The 23,833-nt window shown below is 37.2% G+C and overlaps 1 protein-coding gene across 4 annotated transcripts in view; it reads left to right on the forward strand.

Annotated features, from left to right (window-relative positions):
* slc2a9l2 (solute carrier family 2 member 9, like 2) overlaps positions 1 to 23,833 on the forward strand; it is a 149,388-nt gene that overhangs the window by 88,369 nt on the left and 37,186 nt on the right. For all 4 annotated transcript variants that reach the window (XM_041276219.1, XM_041276193.1, XM_041276204.1 and 1 more), the window contains 2 exons: positions 11,272 to 11,373; positions 11,731 to 11,806. In XM_041276219.1, the coding sequence (XP_041132153.1) occupies positions 11,272 to 11,373; positions 11,731 to 11,806 (178 nt within the window). The remainder of the gene's footprint in view (positions 1 to 11,271; positions 11,374 to 11,730; positions 11,807 to 23,833) is intronic.

Genomic DNA, 23,833 nt, shown 5'->3' on the forward strand with positions numbered 1-23,833 from the left:
AAAAAAGAAGACATTTTATTAAATGTGATTTGTGCAACGTTTTTCATTTAACCTTTAGAGGTGGATTTTGTCCGGTAACTGAATGAATGATTTATAGGACACATTCTCTAATACATTTCATGGACAGATTAGAAACTTGTTTGCTGTGTGGACTCTCTAAATTAAGCTGGGGAAATCTGCTTCTCTCACAGCAGTTTCATGAAAACCCAAGAGACAAGAAGACACACAAACCATCAGAATAAATCTCTCACTTCAGGAAACGTGTTGGTTGGTTGTGTTAAGAGTTTGAGTGAAGTTTGGATATAGAACATATTGACCAAAGTACTGCAGAGTTGCAGGTTTCAACACATTAGTGGCTGTTAAAAACATCACAGCAGTGGTTGGCAAGGTACCATAAATAAATGTGGAAGTCATAATGTGCGGCATTGCAATGGATGGCACTAGAGTGCTCGCTTGCATGATCAAACACAGAGCATTCAAAATGTATAAATTGTCCAATACAGTAGGTATTTCTTCATTTAAAATGTTCAGCTTTTAATAAAAAATTCCACTTTAGTTTTTGCTCGTGGAAAATGTTTGATTAAAGTTGCAATTATTTCTTCATTAATGAGGCCATTAATTATATTTCCTTACACAATTGTTTTCCCATCAATAAATTAACTCTGAACTTTGAGTTAATTATATTAATGATCAATCTAGTAACGTGTTAGCTCTGGTTTTCTAGCTAAGGCCCATTCATAAACAGATATAATGATGCTGGACGGGGCGGCCAAGCCAATGGTATAATGCCATTGCTTACCAACTTTCACTTTCTGTTCCCTTATCTTCTGATGCGCCGAGTTCTAACACAGTGCAACATGCTTTCTAAAGCGCTGCAGTCCTCCAAACTCAACTGTGCTTCTGTTATGGACATGACTTGTGCTACTATGGAAAGAATAGTGTCAATGAGAACTGAAGATTTAGTCAAAATAACAACCAAGGCCCACAGTTGCCAAGGCAAAGACTTATCCAAGCAACGATTGGTGGAAGTCCTGTAAATGGAACCAAAGAGGTTCAAGATTTTATACAAGCGGTTTGGATAAAACTACAAAAGAAATAAAAGAAATATTTAAGGAGAACAATATGGAAGCACTGACTGCGCTAAACAGCATCCTGACAATATCTTCTGAAAACATCAAGGATTCTTATTTGGATTTGATTTGTGAAAATTACGGCAGGTGGACAGCAGAGCTGGCTGTATTCAGTAAAATGCTTGAAAAGAAGTAAGATGGATAACATCGAATCCTGACTGGAGTTTTTCAAGGCGTAAAACCTTGGTAATAGCTTGAATAGCATGGATAGCCTCTTTCAACTCTTCCTTACAATATCCATGAGCACTGCATCGTGTGAAAGGAACTTTTCCTGTCTCCGTCATCTTAAAAAGTACTTGCAAACACTACCGGACAGGAACGCCTTTCTGGATTAGCCGTGCTAGACATGGAGTGGGACATTCCCATCAATTTGGACCGAGTGACCGACAGCTTTGATTTTTCGTGCAGTGCGAGAAGACGTCGGCTTCCTCTTCATTAAGGTAAGAAGGCTGCTAATGTGAGTTTTTCTGTTTGGCCTCAGTTAGATGGATACACAAACATCACCAGCATGGCAATGTTTCGTCCCACAGCTACCTGTAGTCCTTCATCATGTAGCCTATACTGCAGACAGAAGGAAGTACACAGTACTCTTTCACTTTTTAGCTTTGGCATTTGATAAATACAACTGTCGTGTAATCATGATATGGTATATATTTGTACATTCAGAATTAACACATGAAACATCCAAGATTAAGAAGTCCAAAATTATTTTCTAACTTTTTTTTGTTACAGTGTGAAAATGCTTTCTAAACGGAGCAGGGGTCAATTAAACTGTCTGACAGAGAACTGTACTACATCCGTTTTTTAACTTCTGAGTACCTATTCAAATCTCATCTGCATGAATCTCAACTCTTAACTGCAAAGTCAGTTAAAAACTCAACATTGTTTTTCTATCTTCATAGCAGAAAGTTTGAAATAGTTCTTCTTGATCTGTAAAAATATAAAAGGCAAACGCTGGGGCATTGTGCCATTAAATACAATCAACATTCACCTGGTAAAGCAAGGCCACATGGTGTGCAGGGTCAGTCATAAACTTAGGGGAGCCTAGATGAGCATTTATGGCAGTGCTGAGCTTTCTATCTTCACTTGTGATTCCAAGAGAGAGTTGCAATGATGGTGTTCCCACTTGTTAGGGAAGTGACAGAACCACTTCTCCTCAGTGAGCTACAGAGGATCCTACATGCCTGTCTTTTGGTAATGACCAATATTGAATGATTACAGCCCCAACCCCATGCTATGCAGAATTGCCCTTTTTCTGTTTATTTTTCTTAAAGAGTACCAGCATGTCAACCGAATCATGGTTTCTGAAAGTAGACTGACAAATCACATTAGCATTAATACCACTCAGATGAAATGGACTTGGAAATCGACCAATGGACTTGGAAAATGTCCCAAAGACACCAACTAGAAGTTAATAATAACCCAACACTGTTACTAAATATATGCAAGAACTGAGAATTCTGTTGGTATTAAACAGCATTACCTGAAATATTGATTGTTTATTATTAGGGCTAGGAGTTTGTTTGTCACAGAAAATTTGGACGTAAATCACAGAGCAGTCACAGTCAATGCATTCAAAATCACGGAGAAAATGACAGAGGGAGAATAAAGTCACTGGGATAAAAAAATAAAATAAATAACTGTCTTTAATAAAAGCATATTGTGGCGTTGGTGCACACAGGTTCAGAAAAGGATGACGAGACAAGCAAATGAAATTTCAATTTGTTGCTTTATTTGCTCTACAACAGTGATTACTAACTAACAGTAGCATTTACAAGCACTGAACTAAGCAGAGAATAAAGATGCAAATGGGAAAGAAACAGCAAGCGTAACACTGGGGGCGAGAAATATACATGAGGATCACACAAAGAGGGTGTGGGGCTGACGAGACATGTACATTAAATTAAGAGCAACCGTGCAACAATTAAACAACAAGTGGAACAATCATTTCAATTAAAAAGAGGAAACTGTTCAATGTATATCCCTCAGCGAATGCTGGCAGTTAGTATAGTATATACACACATACACACACACTGAATTTATGAACTGTTAACATAACTTTCAAGAGGTATTTAATCAAAGAGCTTAGTTTGATTCAGAATTTTTTTTTTCTTCTCCAAAAAAATAAAAACATAAAAAACGGACAGCAAGTACGGTGTTGGAGATAGTTCAAAATATGTAATTATTTATTCGAATTAATAAATGACAAATGCATTTTTTTAAACATGAAATTCAATTTTAATGAGAAACACTTTCCAATAAAATCACATACAGATTGAACCCAATTTACTAACATCCCCACAAGTCACACACATCAGCAAAAATCACGGACACCCGCAACCACCGTGACTAACTCCCAGCCCTATTTATTATTGTTTCTATCCATTTGTAAACAGAATAACATTTTAGATCATTAAGTTAACTGCACCTTTTCAGAAAGAGGTACCTGAAGAATGTGCACGTTGTAATCGTCCCGTCTTAACCATGCCCATCTGCATCTTGTCCAAACACAATGTAAGTGACCGTCCTGGCCACTGCACAAGAGAACCACAGTCGTTTGCACAAGCAGTTGCAGAGATTATAATCCCATCTCGACTGCAGGAGTCCATAAAACAAAAGCAGTTCATCAGCCCTTCTGTGAGATATTGATTGGAGAGGACATGGGAACAGACCTTATTCAGAATCCTCTCTCAAGTGATATATGGAATGTTGTCTTTTAATTAAAAAAGCAATCGCTTTTTTTGTTGCACAAGCATCCCTGAGTTCAGCCAAAGTCTATTTTAAATCTAAATTGGATAACACATGCTTATTTGAGTGCAGAGAGTGGATAACTTGCATTGTGTACAGTGGAGTAGTTTTATCCAATAATACTACAGACACAAGTCTTGATTTTTTGTTAGAAAAAGTAGGTCCAGAACCTCCTGCTGAGCAGGGAGTGCAATGCAACTGTTAAATTTGTTTACAACCTGGTTTTCTACTGCAGGTGTGTCTTCCAAAATTGATTGAGCGAACTCAAAAAGCTCTTTCAAATAGAAAGATTTAACAAGAAAGAATGTACATATTTAGTCTTCCATAAAGCTTAGTGTCACCTAAATTAGGGTTAATATACAGTTATTTATTCTCTGGGGTGGACCATGTCAAAAACAAGAAAGCATGAACCAGAAAGGGCTTGACAAAGAACAGCATGTCAAATATTTTTCAGACTGTGTTTTTAAGAAGGGATAGCTTCTCCAACACAGGGGTGGAAAGGACCAAAATGCAACACTAATTTTGGGACATGGCAACCATTATACTTTATTACACTTTACTATGCTTTTACTATGACAAACACTTATAAGGGAACTGACTTTAAATTGTATATTGGGACTTCTAGCTGGCCAGGGTCACACTAATGCAGGGTACTGCTTGAAACTCAGTAAAAAGTTAAAACCAATAAATAAGCTGTATTTTGCAGATCCTATTGGTTCTTTTTAAGAGACACCCTTGGCTGATACGTTGGAATGATATATTATAACTAGGGGTTCATTGTAAACAAATGTAACAGCTCTTATATGTAAAGAAGAGGGACAGCATTTTTGTTTTTAGACCTAATGTACTGACCTTGATTCACAGTAGCTTCCTTATATGCTTCAAGTTTTCATCTGCCTGCTAGAAGCTGCATGCCAGCCTCTGCCTAGCCATGTATTAATCATCTTCAGGTTTGTACAGTACCAGTGGCAGGCCAACTAATCTGAGGAACAGGAAAGAAAATCACTCATTTTTTGGTATTATAACTATATATATATATATATATATATATATATATATATATATATATATATATATATATATATATATATATATATATATATCAAATCCCAGCTCAGCCACTAACTCACTGTGTGACCTTGTGCAAGTCACTTAACCTCCTTTGTGCTCCATCTTTCAGGTGAGACGTTGTTGTAAGTGACTCTGCAGCTGATGCATAGTTCACACACCCTAGTCTCGTATCTTGTAAAGCGCTTTGTGATGGTGGTCCACTATGAAAGGTGCTATATATATATATATATATATATATATATATATATATATATATATATATATATATATATATAAAGTCTACAGAGTTTCCTTATTTCAAGTCTTCTACTATAGAAAGTCTACACCACCTTGAACTTTTTTCACATTTTGTTGTGTCAGTGCCTCAGAGTTTCATGCATTTAAATGAGGATTTTTTCCACTTCTCTACACACCATACTCCACACTGATAAGGGGAAAAAAGTTTTTATTGAGAAAAAAATAATATATTAAAAATACAAAGCTGAAAGATCATAATTAGATAAGTCTCCACCCACCTGAGTTAATACTTGGTGGAAGCTCCTTTGGAAGCAATTACAGCTGTGAGTCTGTTGGGATAGGTCTTTACCAACTTTGCACGCCTAGATTTAGCAATATTTGACCATTCTTCTTTACAAAACTGTTCAAGCTCTGTCAAGTTCCTTGGACAGCATTGATGGACAGTAATCTTTAAGTCATGCTACAAATTTTCGACTGGATTTAGGTCAGGGCTCTGACTGGGCCACTCAAGGACATTTACCTTTTTGTTCCATAGCCAGTGCGGTGTAGCTTTGGCTGTGTGCTTTGGGTCGTTGTCATGCTGAAAGGTGAACTTCCGTCCCAGTTTCAGCTTTCATGCAGAGGGCAGAAGGTTTTCCTCAAGGACTTCTCTCTACTTTGTTCCATCCATTTTTCCTTCGATCCTGACAAGTGCCCTAGTCCCTGCCAATGACAAACATCCCCATAACATGATGCTGCCACCACCTTGCTTCAAAGTAAGGATGGCGTTCTTTGCGTAATGCACTGTGTTGGGTTTGCGCCAAACATAACGCTTTGCATTTAGGCCAAAAAGTTCAATTTTAGTTGCGTCAGACCACAAAACTTTTTGCCACATGGCTACAGAATCTCCTGAGTGTTTTTTTGCTTACTTCAAATGGGATTCAAGGTGGGCTTTCTTAAGTAATGGCTTCCTTCTTGCCTCTCCACCATACAGGCCAGATTGGTGGAGTGTTTGGGATATTCTTGTCATATGCACACTTTGACCAGTCTTGGCCATAAAAGCCTGTAGCTATTGCAAAGTTGCCATTGGCCTCTTGGTATCCTCTCTGATCAGTCTCCTTCTTACTTGGTCATGGTGTCTGGAGGGACGGTCTGATTTAGGCAGGGTCTTGGTGGTGCCATACACCTTCTACTTCTTAATGTTCATCTTGACTGTGCTCCAAAGGATATTCAAGGCCTTTGATATTTTTTTTATACCCATCCCCTGATCTGTGCCTTTCAACAACTTTGTACTGGAGTTCTTTTGAAAGCTCCTTGGTGCTCATGGTTGAGTCTTTGCTTTGAAATGCACTGCCCAGCAGAAAGAACCTACAGGAACTGCTGAATTAATCTGAAGTCATGTGAATCACTACAGTTTAACACAGGTGGAGGCCACTTAACTTGGTGTCTGATTTTGAAGGTGATTGGTTACACCTGAGCTAATTTAGGATTGCTATTACAAGTGGGGTAGATACTTATCCAACCAAGCTATTTCAGTTTTTATTTTTAATTCATTTTCTACAAATTTCTAGAATATTTTTTTCACTTAGAAGTTGTGGGGTAGGAGTTGTAGATAAATAAAAAAACAAAAAACAAAACTATTTTAATGCATTTTAATTCCAGGCTATAAGGCAACAAAAGGTTTACATTTTTAAAGGGGGTGTAGACTTTCTATAGGCTATATATATATATATATATATATATATATATATATATATATATATATATATATATATATATATATATATATATCGGACATTATTAACGGATCTGAGATCCAATGCATTCCAGCACAAATGTTATCTCAACTGCAGTCTATTCAGTGATACATCTGGAGTCCAAACGACAGAGAATTGCAAACACTTGAGGTGACAAAAGCATGAATTAATAATTCTATGTCTTGGCCTCAGTCTTGCAATTTGCCTCAGGTGAAAAAAGTATGCTGTGTGCAGGTGGTCAACACCACAGGATACATAATTACTCCCATGTCGCTCCCATAAAAGTCAGAAAATAGAAAGTTGCCGTCGAAAGGAACTGCTAAGTAGAAACCTGTGCCAAAAAGATGCTAGGGGAGCTCAGCTTTGCTTCAATTTATTTTAAACAGTTTGACATCCAAGTCTGAACTTCAGCTTCTGGAAACCAGCTTATACAATGTGAAACCACAACCCAGCACTCAATCATAAGTGCAACCAGAGACATGTATGGGTGAGGAAGCAGAACTGCTTAGGGATGGCACTAGCTGAAACATTTGTCTGCTTGTCTTGTAGGTTTAACCTTAGAGTGTTTCTGGAAGCATAATAAATAAAAGTATAGTGTATGTATTCAGTATGTACAATTTTGCTTCATAAAGTTGAATGAATCCTACTAAATAATGATACGTTAACATATTCAATTATTTACCGCTTTGTAGTTTTCCATATACTGACATAAAATTGACAAAAATAAAAAATTGTTACATTTTGAAATCTAACATGAAATACAATTATAACTTCCTGTAGACTTTTACAATATCATTTTGTAGTTTCTTTGATTACATGATGTTAAATAAAAAATGTATGTTATATATATATATATATATATATATATATATATATATATATATATATATATATATATATATATATATATATATACACACACACACACACACACACACACACAGTGGTTTGCAGAAGTATTCACCCCCCTGCAAAGTTTTCACATGACGCTTTCAAATTAGACATCATATGTAGAATCTACACAAACTACTCCTCATTGATAAAGTAAAAAAAAATGCATATAGAACATAAATAAGTAAGATTTACAAAGAACAACTGAGATTAATCTGTTTCATAAATATTCAACACATTTGCTACTGCAGCTCTAATCAGCTCAGGTGCAAATGATTTGTTTGAAAGTTCACAAAATTAGTGAAATGGTTTCAGCCTGTGTGTACTCAAAGGCGTTTAACTTGTAGATAATTTCCCTCATGTATATAAAGACTTTCAAGCTGCAACTCACATAGTGATCCAACAAAGCAACCATGAAGACCAAGAAGCTTTCTAAACAAGTCAGGGATAAAGTGGTAGAGAGGCACAGAACAGGAGAAGGGTACAAGACAATTTCAAAGGTGCTGATTATCCCTCTCAGCACAGTGAAGTAGGAAGTGGAAGATGCATCATACCACCCAGACACTACCCAGATCAGGTCGCCCTCCCAAATTGAGCAGCCAGGCAAGCAGAAAACTGGTTCGGGATGTCACTATGAAATCAACAATGACTTTGAGAGATCTGCAAAGTTCTGTGTTTGAGATGGGAGTCAATAATAAGCTGGTCCCTACACAAAGCTGGCCTGTATGGATGGGTGGTAAGAAAGAAGCCATTACTCAAAAAGCCATATCTTAAAGCACTTATGGAGTTTGCGAAAAAGCATGTAGATGATACTGCAGACATGTTGAAAAAGGTTTTGTGGTCAGACAAGACAAAAATGGAACTTTTCGGTCTAAATTCCAAGCATTACATCTGGCTCAAGCGCAACACTGCACATCACCCAGTCAACACCATCTCAACTGTCAAGCATGGTGGTGGCGGCAGAATCTTATGGGGATGCATCTCTTCATCATGGACTGGGAAGCTTGTCAGGATAGAGGGGAGAATGGATGGTGCAAAGTACAGGCAAATCCTTGAGGAAAACCTGTTTGAGTCAGCCACTCAACTGGGGGTGAAACTGGGGATGAAATTCACATTTCAGCAGGACAATGACCTGAAGCACAAAGCCAAAGCCACACTGGAATGGTTGAACAAGAAGAGAATCAATGTTCTTGAGTGGCCCAGTCAAAGTCCTGACTTGAATCCAATCGAAAAATTTATGACGAGACTTGAAGATTGCAGTCCATTGACGATACCCAACAAACTTACCAGAACTGGAGCAATTTTCCCGTGAAGAATAGGCAAAAATTTCACCATCCTACTGTGCAATGCTAGTAGCAACCTATCCAAAAAGACTCATAGTAGTAGTTGCTGCAAAAGGTGCTTCCACCAAGTACTGACTTAAGGGGCTGAATACTTATGCAACTAGTAAATTTTATTTTGTACATTTTCTTTGCAAGTTTTGCTGATAATTAACCTCCTCATATAAAAGTGTTCAGTTTAACCACTATAGCTTTGAATAAAAAAAAGTTTGCTCAAAAAACTGTGCGTACATAATTTGTAATTCAACAAAATGTGACATTATTGGTAGGGGGTGAATACTTCTGCAAACCACTATATCTATCTATCTATCTATCTATCTATCTATCTATCTATCTATCTATCTATATATATATATATATATATATATATATATATATATATATATATATATATATATATATATATATAGTCAAAAGTTTACATACCCCATTGGAAATTTTATAATTTCTTTTGTGGATGAGGAAAAAAAAAAGTTACAAGAAAAAGAGGTCTACAATTATTTATTTCTGCAATTTTTTTGAAAAATTCCAAAATTGCTAATTCAAAAGTATTCATACCCTGACAAGGAAAATTAAATTAATAGCTAGTTGAGGCACCTTTAGCAATAATAACCTATTTTAAATTATTAGGATATTTGTCAATGAGCTTTTGGCATGATTCTTTAGGGATTTTTGACCTTGATTTTATTCTTCTTTAATCATTCTGAAGTATATTTTGATGTGTGCTTTGGATCTTTGTTATGTTGGAATGATCAGTTGCGCTTTAAACCAAGTTTTGTAGCGAAGGGTTTCAGATGATTGGCCAATATCTTTTGATATGCTATGGAATCCATTTTACCATGTATTGGAACTAAATTTCCTGTGACATTAAAGGAAAAACAGCCCCATAGAAGGATATTACCACCTCCATGCTTGACAGTAGATATGGTGGTGTTTTCTTTGTATGCCTCACCAGACTTTCTCCAAACATAACGACTATCAGTGTGACCAAATAGCTAGAATTTTGTTTCAACACTCCACAAAACCTTTGACCAGAACTCATATCCATCATTCAAATGCTGTTTTGCAAACTTTAAACGATTGTCCTCGTGATGTTTTCCTAAGAGTGTCTTTTTCCTTAGCCTGCAACCATTGAGACATTCACCATGCAATACTCGACCTGTGATTGAAATGAAAACTCCAGTCCCACTTGCAACCAACTCACTTTGAATATCTTTGGCAGTCAATCTTGGATTGTTATTAACCTTCCTCACAATTCTTCTACTTGTTCTTGGTGAAAGACCGAGGGAGCATTGTGAGAGTACCATGAGTCTTGTACTTCTTGATAATAGAAACAGTAGTTGAAATTGGGATACTCAAATGCTTGGAAATCTTTGTTTTTTTTCTTCTCCAGCTTTATGACAATAAATAATTTACTGCCTAAGGTCTTCAGATAGCTCTTTACTTTGTCACATATTGACTTAATCTGAATACTGAGTGACAGCACATTCCTATATTTCTATTGGAGACTCTGCTTGCGAGATTTAAAACAAGATTACAATCAGGAATGGAGGCTTGTTAGCAAGATTTAAAGCAGTATTACAGTTACGATAAGGAGGATTTAAAACAGAATTGTGGTCAAATACTGTCGAGTTACTACTATGCATATTTTGACAGAAAAAAAAGAAAAAATGCTCAAGCATTTTGGAAAGTAACTGAAAACACTAATTTCATACAGTATCTTCAAAACGAAAGCCCCGAAAAAAACTATTTCATAAAACTAAAATAGCTAAAAATAAGCACCAAAAAATAGAATTAATAACAACCAAAAAAGAGAAGCCCTAATTGTGCTCAAAAATCTGATATATTAATTGAGTAATGAATACAGTATTCGGTGGGATTAGTAATTCCTCACTTAAAATAATCAAATAGATTCAAATATCTCAAAGGGATTGCAGTCTAATTTGTCATTCACTACACCACCAATAATGCATAGAAAAATGTCATTTAATAAATGTACTAAGTTATCTGAAGTCACCCAGCTCATTTTTTAGGGTCAACATTTGTGCATATTTAATGACCTCTTAATATAAAGTGTAAATATCTTTCTTTTTTTTTCTCCCCCCCCTCCTTCCTTAGGGAATGATTATAGAACATGTTGGGCGAAGACCTCTTCTTATTGGTGGATTCGGTGCTATGGCTGTGTTCTATGGCTTGCTTACAATTTTCCTTAATTTACAGGTATAATGCATTATAATGACATGTTTGACAATTAAAGTATGAATTATCTTGCTATGTTACAGTGTGTGCCATCATTATGATTGGTCCCGGGGGTGGTTGTTCCAATACCGAGTCTTTAAATATGTGTTTACTTGGGCTGGAGAACACCCTTCCCAGTCCCACTGAAACAATGTTACAAAGACACTTTTCAACCCCAGCCTACCTACTCTGTACACTACTCTGCACTTAGTTTTTAACACACTGTTGAAAATAAAGCGTGTTCATTTTGCACTGTGTTCATTTTACAAGAACTGTATTCTTATATTTAATATACTGGTGGTAACATTTTAGTTTTGTTATTTTGTTTTGTTCTTTCAGACCAAAGCAAGTTGGCTGCCTTACCTCAGTTTTGGATGCATTTTGGGAGTTATTGCAGCATTTTGCACTGGTCCAGGTATTTTCAAAGCATGTATATGTTAATGATAAAGATTATTAAGAGACAGCATATTTGTGCACTAATGGTTGGTATTTATTATAATCTCCTTCCATTGAGACCCTAATTAAATTACCCAATGGAAGGGATGGTGAATCCTTGTTCTGAAAAATATTTCAATGTTCCACATTGAATCACAGCAATGAAATGGCTACCCTTTAAAAAAAAATGATAATAAAAAAAAAATAATAATTATCAGGTGATTGTTTACTTCATAAAAAAATTGTTCTATTCAGTGATCTAAACTGTGACAGATCTAAATATATCACCATCCTTTCAATACGTAAATATGACCCTCCCTGGCATTTTACATATTCTGCATTCACCTTTAAATGTTTGATTTTCATAGCCTCAGTACACACATTTTAATGATGTCATACAGAATTCTGATCCGCTTCTGTTAAGGTCAGTTGACCCCCACGTGTTAACCTAATACCCTCACTGTTTGTGATTTAATAATACAAGTAATAAAATGACATTACAAGGGTATATTGAGCATTTTTTCTGTTGTTATTAATTTTCATATTTGGTGTTTTTAAAACGAAGCTAACATTTAGTACCTCTTAATGACCCTTCTAACCTTAATAAAAAAAATCCTGTAGGATCCTGTAGGAAATCCTTTTGAATCCGATTAAATTTTAAAGGATTCTATAGCATTTGTGATGGTGGTCCACTATGAAAGGTACTATTTAAAATAAAGATTGATTGATTGATTTAATAAGAAAAAAACTAAATCCTATAGGACATCTGTTTCCAGGTCCTATATGATCCTATAGGATTTTTAAAAAATCAATAGGATTGTTCTCCCTATTGAAAAACAATCCTATAGGATCCTATTAAAAAAGAAAAAATGCCAAAGAAAAAAAAAAGCCATATATATATATATATATATATATATATATATATATATATATATATATATATATATATATATATATATAATCATATATGATTTCCATTACACGAGAGTAGATGTTAAAACTTCATGCTGATTTGAACTCGGCTCTCGCCAAGATAAGCACCAACTAAGATGCAGCTTTACAGTAAACTAATGTGATCCATATGTGTCTCCATCCATTTGCATTTCATTCCATATAATGATGTAGATATCCTTCTGTCTGGTGTTAATGGCTGAAGTGTAATGCTGGCTCCAGGGATCAGCTTATTTTGCCTCCCTGGCACATCAGCACACACAACGGCTGCGGTGCTGGCTCCGGGGATCAACCACAGTGTGGCCTCCCCAGCGCATCAGCATGACAACCGTCTGGATTGAGCTAAGTAGGGTACATCTCTTGGGTCTTCAAGTGGGCACCTTCCATCCTCAGTGTTTCATCGACTAGCCCACAACACCTCAAGAGGGCTTGACGGTGATTCTAGCGTCCCAGCATCACCCCCCTCTGTCCCCCACTCAACTCAGCCTAGCTTACTTACCTGTACATCAGCGTTTCTTTCTTTCTATTGTGCTTGAGATCCCCAGCCAGAATCTTTCCGTCTCAACCACAGCCAATTGCTGCTCCTCTGCTGCTTCAGATAAGTTCTTCACTGTGCGACGCAACTGTTGGCCACTGAATCCGACGTCTCCGAGAAACCGGGTTGTAGAGTGTGCCACAAATCCTCGACAACCCACCTCCACTGGATAAACCCGGACTCTCCATCCTCGCTGTTCTGCTTCAGTGGCTAGTTGAGCATACTGCAGTTTCTTCCTCTCGTACGCCTCATCCACAGCATCCTCCCATGGCACTGTTAACTCTACCAGGTGAACAAGGCGTGCTGACCCAGACCACAAGACAATATCTGGTCGAAGGTTAGTGGTGGCAATCTCAGGTGGAAAAATAAGCCGTTGACCAACATCTGCCAGCATTTTCCAGTCTCTAGCAGCTTCCAGTTGTCCTGGGCGAGGATTGCTTTTAACATCTTTTCTTGGTGGTTGCTCTCCTGGGCGGAGGAATGTTGTCTTTTGTGTGTAATGTTTTGATGGAACAGGTGGCAACTTATTGGTCAGGTTACGCTTGTCTTCCATTGCTAAGGCCAAACATCGCAGCACCTGGTCATGGCGCCAAGTAAACCGACCTTGGCTAAGAGCCACCTTACATCCTGTCAAAATGTGCCTTAATGTTGCAGGTGATGAACACAAAGGACACGAGGGAGCCTCTCTTAACAAGAGGTTTAGGTTCTGTGGTGATGGGAGAACATCATATGTTGACCTGATGAGGAAACTGATCCTGCTCTGTTCCATTGACCATAGGTCTTGCCAGCCAATCTTGCGTTGTTCCACAGTCTCCCATCTCATCCATTCTCCCTGCTTGGCCTGGGAAATGGCCTTTATACACCTCATCCTCTCCTCCTGCTTTTGCACCTCGTTGACTACCAGCTTCCTCCTTTGAGCTGGGGCTGCCTTGTGCCATGTAGGAGGAGCTGAACTGAGACCAAGACCCCCCCTCTTCCATGCTAAACTTGCCCCATGATATCACCAATTTGAAGGGCAGCCTTTGCATCTTCCACAGCTTTCTTTGCCACCCACTTTCTTCCAGTTTTCAACACAGATGCTGCCTCCCTTATGCATTTGTCGCGTGACTCTACTAATCTCATTTCCAGTCTGACCTTGGCGCACTTAAATTCCTCGGTTAGAGTGGAGACTGGTAGCTGCAGTATTCCTTTACCATAAAGTCCCACTCTGCTGAGGCAGCGTGGAACTCCCAACCATTTCCTGATGTATGAACTGATTAAAGCTTCCAGCTTCTCCACTGTTGTCAAAGAAACCTCGTACACAGTCGGTGGCCACAGCAACCTCGTCAGCAGACCACACTAAAAGCACCAGAGTTTTAGTTTGCCTGGTAGAGCGCAGCTGTCTGTGCTCTTCAGCCCTTCCACTGCTTGTTATCTAACTTCTCCCTCACGAACTGTGTCCTTTAGATCACTGTCATACCATCTCCCAAGACTCTTCACTGGCTTCTCAGAGACTGTTGGTATTGCCTCACCATTAATGAAGAATGTTTTATCTACTACTTTGCCTTTAATTATAGAGATGCTCCTTGATTTAGTGGGCTTGAATTGCATTTGTGCCCATTCAGTGTTATTGGTTAATTTGCCCAATAACCGATTAGTGCAGGCTACTGTTGTAGTCATGGTTGTCATGTCATCCATGTATGCTCGAATTGGTGGAAGTCGCATTCCAGAAGCCAAGCGCTCTCCTCCTACTACCCATTTTGATGCCCTAATGATTACTTCCATTGCCATAAGAACATAAGAACATAAGAAAGTTTACAAACGAGAGGAGGCCATTCGGCCCATCTTGCTCGTTTGGTTGTTAGTAGCTTATTGATCCCAAAATCTCATCAAGCAGCTTCTTGAAGGATCCCAGGGTGTCAGCTTCAACAACATTACTGGGGAGTTGATTCCAGACCCTCACAATTCTCTGTGTAAAAAAGTGTCTCCTATTTTCTGTTCTGAATGCCCCTTTTTCTAAACTCCATTTGTGACCCCTGGTCCTTGTTTCTTTTTTCAGGCTGAAAAGTCCCTTGGGTCGACACTGTCAATACCTTTTAGAATTTTGAATGCTTGAATTAGGTCGCCACGTAGTCTTCTTTGTTCAAGACTGAACAGATTCAATTCTTTTAGCCTGTCTGCATATGACATGCCTTTTAAGCCCGGAATAATTCTGGTCGCTCTTCTTTGCACTCTTTCTAGAGCAACAATATCTTTTTTATAGCGAGGTGACCAGAACTGCACACAATATTCAAGATGAGGTCTTACTAGTGCATTGTACAGTTTTAACATTACTTCCCTTGATTTAAATTCAACACTTTTCACAATGTATCCGAGCATCTTGTTAGCCTTTTTTATAGCTTCCCCACATTGCCTAGATGAAGACATTTCTGAGTCAACAAAAACGCCTAGGTCTTTTTCATAGATTCCTTCTCCAATTTCAATATCTCCCATATGATATTTATAATGTACATTTTTATTTCCTGCGTGCAGTACCTTACACTTTTCTCTATTAAATGTAATTTGCCATGTGTCTGCCCAGTTCTGAATCTTGTCTAGATCATTTTGAATGACCTTTGCTGCTGCAACAGTGTTTGCCACTCCTCCTACTTTTGTGTCGTCTGCAAATTTAACAAGTTTGCTTACTATACCAGAATCTAAATCATTAATGTAGATTAGGAATAGCAGAGGACCTAATACTGATCCCTGTGGTACACCGCTGGTTACCACACTCCATTCTGAGGTTTTTCCTCTAATCAGTACTTTCTGTTTTCTACATGTTAACCACTCCCTAATCCATGTACAACAACGAAGTGGTGCATCCTGCCATTATTCCAACCTCTAGGCATTGCCATGTAGTGCTGAATTCTGAAGTTGAAAAACTAAATTGCAAATCTCCAAAGTAGGCTTTCACTAAATTTGTTATTGTCATCAGTACACTGAAAAAATGTAATGCTGCCCAAAGAAGTTTATGTGGCACTGAACCATATGCATTAGCCAAATCCAGGAATGTCACATGGAGCTCCTTCCTCTCCTTTTTAGCTGATTGAATTTGTCGCCAGATCACATTGATGTGTTCTAAGCATCCTGGGAAACCTGGAATGCCCGCTTTTTGTATTGAAGTGTCAATGAAGCAGTTCTTTAATAGGCAAGTTGAAAATCTCTGAGCAATAATGCTGAAGAAAATCTTGCCTTCTTCATTTAATAGGGAAATAGGACGAAACTGATTGATGCGTGTAGAATCTTTTTCTTTAGGTATAAAGACTCCACCTGCTCGGCGCCATGCTCTTGGTACAACCTGTTTTTCCCATGCCACTTTCATCAATTTCCACAGAATTCGTAGAACTCCTGAAGCACTCTTGTACACTCTGTACGGAACTCCATTAGGCCCTGATGATGATGAAGCCCTTGCTTTTTTCACAGCTTGCTCTACTTCTTTCAACTTACGTGCACAGTCCTCCATTTGGTATTCTGGTGGATTGATAGGTGGGATGTCTGAAGGAATTGACATAGGCTCCTGCCTTTTTGAATCTGTATGTCTTTCCTCCAACTATCTCTCCAGCTCAACCTTAGATGCTTTTAGTGTGCCATTCTTCTCACTGGTGAATAACTTCTTTACAAATTTGAATAGGTCTTTATAAAAGTTAGCTCTCGCACGCTCCTTCTTTTTGTAGCGTTTCTGTAGGCGCTCAGCTCTGCGCAATGTTGCAAGCTTATCTTTTATGACCCTTTGTAAGAGATTGAGTCCCTCCTTCTGACTTTGTTCTGCTCTTCTCCATTGCTTCCTCAGCTGTCTCCTTTCTCTAACTAAGCGTTCAATCTCCTGCTGCCGTCTAGACTTTCCAGGAATAGTTTGTACTTTTTCCTTCCTTTTTTCAACTCCAAACCTCTTACTTCCATATGCGTAGATGATGTCCCCAAATTTATCAAGCTTCTTTTCAACTGTTCCACTTAACCTTTCCAATGCAGAGCAGAGATCTGTATTTACTGTGTCCCACGCAGTTTTTTCACAAGCTCTTGGCCATTTAACTCCAGGCTTGTGCCCGTTGAGGTTCTTTTCTTTGGTTCACAAGGATCATTAGGTTCATCACTAACTGTGTCCATGCAAGTCCTCCTCATGTCTATGACAGAGGTGCTGATATCCTGCGAACTGTGGGTTGCTTCCTGTTGCTGGATTTCATTCGACTGATTTGACTGACTTCGTAAGAAGGCCCTTGTTCCTTCTTCCTCAAGCATTTCATTCTCCCTTGATGAATCTTCAAACCCCTGACTGTTGTCGCCTTGCTCCAGCCGCAGACACAAACGTGGCGTTCCATGTCTTTGCTAACTGCAGATGTTGAACTAGTCTTTTGTGAAGTACTCTCCATACTCATATCCGTTTCCGTTCCTAAGTCGCTAACCATGTTGTCCAACATTGAGTCATCTTCCGCCCCCGCTCTCTTAGACTCTAGGGGTATTTTTCTCTTTTATTTCTTAGAAGCCTTGGACGGGTGTCTCCAGCATCCTGTAAACTGCTGGATACTGCCGACAAGGGTACCTAACCCTTGCCAGCCCCAATGGGGTCTCTTTCCTCCTGTACTCTGTCTCTCCAGGCTGTCACAAGGTCTTTCCCTTGTTGCCAGCTGCACTATTCACAGCAGTAACTGGATGTATCCAGATCTTCATGATTTCCATTACACGAGAGTAGATGTTAAAACTTCATGCTGATTTGAACTCAGCTCTCGCCAAGATAAGCACCAACTAAGACGTAGCTTTACAGTAAACTAATGTGATCCATATGTATCTCCATCTATTTGCATTTCCTTCCATATAATGTCTGGTGTTAATGGCTGAAGTGTAATGCTGGCTCCAGGGATCAGCTTATTTGCCTCCCTGGTGCATCAGCACACACAATGGCTGTGATGCTGGCTCCGGGGATCAACCACAGTGCGGCCTCCCCAGTGCATCAGCATGACAACCGTCTGGATTGAGCTAAGTAGGGTATAGCATTTGTGATGGTGGTCCACTATGAAAGGCGCTATATAAAATAAAGATTGATTGATTGATTTAATAAGAAAAAAAATAAATCCTATAGGACATCTGTATTCAGGTCCTATATGATCCTATAGGATTTTTAAAAAATCAATAGGATTGTTCTCCCTATTGAAAAACAATCCTATAGTATCCTATTAAAAAAGAAAAAATGCCAAAGAAAAAAAGCCATATATATATATATATATATATATATATATATATATATATATATATATTATATATATATATATATATATTTTTTTTTTACTGGTATGTTAATTTATTAATTATTATTTTTGAAATATATTCTGGTAAATTATTGAAACGTGTAGGCCTACACATGAACAACGTTTAAATGCTGTGCAGACACAGCATTGGAAAGGAATGGTTTGATCAGCAGTAAGATGTTGTGCTGTGTGAGTCACAGAGAAACTCTGGAGTGCGCGTGGAATGCTGCCATTTCAATCTGGAGTAAAGAGCTGTTATTTCCAGCCAGTCAGCACTAAATGACAGCTTATTAAATAAGGTAAGCTTAATATCTTATTAATACATGTAATGTTTATTAATCTGTGTAGTTTGTAGTTACTGGATGTTAAATATAAACAAAATGTAAGCATTTTCTTCTCCAAAAATAATGCTGACAATTGCCTAAATATTTTAAATGGGGCCTTTTTTGTGCTGTTTATACTGATCCTCAACAGTCCAGTTTAGCGGTCAGAATTCTGAAGTGTATTCTTTTAAATTAGTGTACAGGATTTGGAGGTTACTTTCCATTGCTTTACATGTTAAAGACAACTTATATTTCAACAAACAAAAAATATAACATTAGTTTTTATTCTTGCAGAGTTTGTAAAAAAAAAAAAAAAAAAAAAAAAGAAACCTGCGATGGTTAACCCCAGTAAGGTCTTGTACAGGTCTGCTTGTCAAAACAGGAAAGGAAGACGTCACCTGCGTTTTTAAAACTTTCTTCTGACCCAGCCACTCGGGCAATTCTTCTTTTCATTATACTTTATATATTGCTGTACTATTTGATGTTTTAATATATTAATTTAAAAAATTTAAATGTGGTGAACACTTTTTTTTTTTTTTTTTTTTTTTTTATTTTTAATCTGAAAGTTGTGGCTTATTAAAAGGAAAGTAACAAAAACTCAAGTTTTATACACATTAAAGTATTTGTTTAAATGTAAAATATATAATCTGTAGCATTCTTAGATTTGTGTACCATAGGATTTCTACAGGATATACTTAAAGGATTCCTAAAGGATTTAGTTCAATTTCTGAAGGATTCCTATAGGATTTTCAAAACAATTCCTGTAGGATTGATTTCAATTTCTGAAAAAATCCTATGGGATTTTCAAAATGATTCAGAATTGATTTTAGAATTTAATAGGAATCCTATAGAATCCTATAGGTTTGTATTTCAAATTCTACAGATTTCCTATAGGATTTTATTTACTAGGAAAGCCTATTTAGGATGTTTCAAAACAGTTGCATGACTACTGCCCCCACATACAATATATTATATAGTGTAACTTGTATTTTATTCATATTGGTATTTAATTATTGATTCATGTGACTCCATTGGGTGAATACTCATTTGAGTGTCAACTCAGCATTTGGCATTTTGCAGTCTGGGAGATCTTTTCAGAAGTGAGTCACAGATCAATAGAGTGTGTGATACAGATACTAGCTTGGTGTGTTGGCACTTTATTAAGCAGCCAGTGCAGATTGATTTATTACAGGACTTAAAGGTAGAACAAATAAGGAAAGGAAATAATGTTCTCACTCATGTGTCATTTATGGTATTCTTGTTTTGTTTCAGTTTTTCACCACGTCCTTGAAATGTATTTTTTTAAAGTTTGTTCTCTACTATAGACTAGCTCCAACCTTGATTAGAAATCAAGTAGCATGTGTGAAAGAATTATTTTGTACACTGTATTTATTCTTCCTTTAACAAGAGTTATAGCAGTCATTAAACATATTGTCCTAACAATGAAATGGCACAAATAAAACATGTTTGTGTTGTTAATGGTTAGTTGATATGGCAAGTCTGTATTTTACTAGATAAATTCTAAAAAATGTCATGAAAATAATTAAAAGCAGTGGTAGGACAGGATTCAAATTGTTACGTCTGAACTAAACTTTTATTATGTTTTTTTAGTCTAATCTTTGGTTAAGATTCTGCTCTGAAAATGTCTTTAAGGCTGCTCTTGCCTGAAGAACTGTGTGACTCACTGTTAATGATCTTACATTAGTTTCCATATATAAACGCTCTGGTGAGATCTAGGGAACTGTTTATGTGAGTTAACATTTGAGTTCAGCCATACGGGAAAAGACTCCTCCCAAAGCTCCGTCTTTTCATTAACTCTGCACATTTGTAGTGATTTACAGTAACTGGCCTTTTCGTGTGCGTGCTTCAATTGCAAAGATCCCAGCAGAGTGATGATTTGGGGGCTGCAACGTATAAGAACAACTGTGATCTGCATCCATGGATTTAAAATATTGGTCCAGTTAATTTGATCTTGGACTGGTTTATTATACACAGGGTTTAATTTACGAAAGGGCACTAAACATTATGGTGTACCATAAGTGCAATTAGTGTGCACGTTAATGATTTCTGTGTTTATTACTGCAATTGTATTCATTATCACGTGCAATAAGGAGCGCATTAAATTGTGCGCTTCGCACTATGTTAATCAGAATGAATGTGATTTTTATTGTAATGCATGCTGATGTTTGTAAATAAGCAGCTCAAAATAATGAGATGGGCTGCATTCACATGGTATTTACTAAAGGATGTTAATTTTAGTACCTGCAAAAGTGATAATTTATTAGTGCGTATGGAAACCAAGCTTTAACCACTGATAGACACGCTGTTTAAACCTCTTTTTCTAGCCTGAAAACTAGTGATAAAGTTTGATTATTTTTACTGACGTGATTCAATCAGTTTAGTGAATCAGTTCAACAGATTTGTTCGTTTGATGCACTGATTCACTAACGCTAAATAAATAGTTCTTGCTGAATTACTTGGCTATGAAAAAGCTACGGCCATTTAAGTTAAGACTGTTCACTTAGTGGGTTGAACCGTAAAAAAATAAAAAATTCTACATCGTAATGTAACTGAAAATGCCTATAGAATTTCTGTGTAGGCCAATATACTACTTCACACAACACATTACCTCCACTGCACGATTCCTATTCAATAAGTATGCAGGCACGGTTTCAATCAATTAATCAACATATTAATGTAGTTTATAGTACAGAATAGAAGCATCTTTCCTAGAACACTAACAAAACTTTCACAAATGTAGTAAATTAATAATATTTTACTTTCAATGGAAATCTCAAACAGTAAAAAAAAAAATGTCCAGAGTATATAAGTCTCAATATTTAACTTATATTCCAAAATATAAAGTTTTTAACAACACTGCAAAAATAGTACTGACAAGCTGTGAAAATGTGAAATAGTAAACAGTACCACTATGAAATGTACCTTTCTATGACTTATGCCCGGACACTTGGCACTTCTTTTCTTGCACACTTGATAACAATGCTCATTACGTGTTCTAATTCTGCAACTTTTCCACATAATGCCTGTTAATGCAGACTCCAGTGTAAGAAAATTGGTAATTCTGCATTTTCTTAATTTTTTTCCAGCACTCTGCTAGCCAGTCCACTCTTTTGCCCAGTCATATGTGGTGCACCACATGTTGTAATCCCAGTTAGTTTCTTCCAAGGTAATTCTAGGCTTCTTGAAGTTAAAGTTATTTCCTGTGGTTGTGTTGTTCATCCTTAAACTTAAAAGCTCGTCACTATCATTAAAGTTAATATTACCTGCCATTTCAGTAATACACTCAGCAACCGTGTTACGCGACCAGCTATATGTTAAAAAAATGTTCTCTTTTTTTCAGTGCATAATACATCAGCTGATTTAAGCATGCACCTTTAACAAATTCACCATCTGAAAGGGTTGGCAGCACATGCAGTCTCTCTGCTAACAGTACAACTGGCATCCACAGCACTTTCAGTGTTTCTAAATTTCAGAAAAATCTTTTGTTGAGACTCCACAGCTTCTTTCATTTTTACTAAACTGAAAATATGTTGCTCTGGACACAGATCGTTTAAATTAAATCAAATAAATAGTTTAAACAAGCCTTCACTTTGCTATCCTAATCAAAATGACGTGTGCTGCGGTGTTGTTACACATGTGTGTGAGGAAACGGATCATGTATGCCATTTGATTGGCTATTTTACTACCTCAGTTAGCTATGATTGGCTTAATGGGAATGTCACTCATACAATGCAGACTGCACGTTGAACACATTGTATTAGAAGCTGGTTGTTTAAAAGAAAACTTCCAAAATAATACAGTACATCAGTGCAATTTTAGAAACGAATGGACACCCCAGCTTTAGAGTATTTACTACGGGTATTTATTTTAAACTATGTCTTGCAGCTTTAACTGCAACCTGTTTAATAACCTGCAATTTACAAAAAATAAAAAAAAAACCCTGCTAAAGCTCACAGGCAATTATATTAAGGTATGAGATGTGAAAGTGGGCTTCTACCAGGTTACTGGCTTACCCAGTGTGGGGTGCTGTTGACTGTACTCACATAGCACTGTCACTCCGATCGATGGAGCCTGCTCTGCAGGGTAACAGTGCCGAGAAGGAAGAGAATTGAGGCTACGTCTCATCAATCAACATTTCTCGAGTAAGCAGAACAAAAATAAAAATATGCCATTGCACAACATGACTTTTATTGTATATGCATTAAAGAAGAAAGGAAAAGGGCTTTTTTAAGACATCACTTAAGGAATACATGTTAAAATTAAAAGGTAAGCAGTGCAGTTTCACTTTACGTTGCCTCTGCCTGTCCTCTGCTCAGTGCTGTGTCAGTTGATCGCTCATTTTCAATCAATGTAAGCCATCCACCTTCACAATAAGCTACTGACCAAAAGACACACCAGGACTGCTGGGGCTTTTTATATCAAGGTGGTCATGTGTAGTCTCGGACATGATCGTGCACATTAAATTATTGTTCACACTACATTTAGTGAGCAGTATGGAATGTAAATGAACCAGATAGTATGCACATAAATTAATGTGTTCTCTGTTAAAAAATTGAGTAGTAAATATAGATTTATTGTGCATGTTAGGCTCACTACTTTCTACATTTAGTGCACTTTAGTAAATGAGACCCAGTGTTTTTTTTTTATTTTTATTAATAGGATCAGCAACATGAATGCAATTTACAGAGTTTTAAGCATCTTGTAACTTATGTTTTGTAACTTTAGGTTTGTCTCATTTGTTAAATATTTGTATTCTGTGATTTTCTCTGTCAAGTTCCAATGGCGGGGTTGTTTTAACTTTTGGCCAGACTTTGTTTCTTCATGTAGTTTCTTCCCTTTTCCTACACAACAGTATTCCATGATTCTCTGAAAAAAGAATTCCATCAAAAGGTGGTGGCTATTATAAATGAACCGTTTCT

Source organism: Polyodon spathula, chromosome 2 (assembly GCF_017654505.1).
Source record: "Polyodon spathula isolate WHYD16114869_AA chromosome 2, ASM1765450v1, whole genome shotgun sequence".
Lineage (NCBI taxonomy): Eukaryota > Metazoa > Chordata > Actinopteri > Acipenseriformes > Polyodontidae > Polyodon > Polyodon spathula.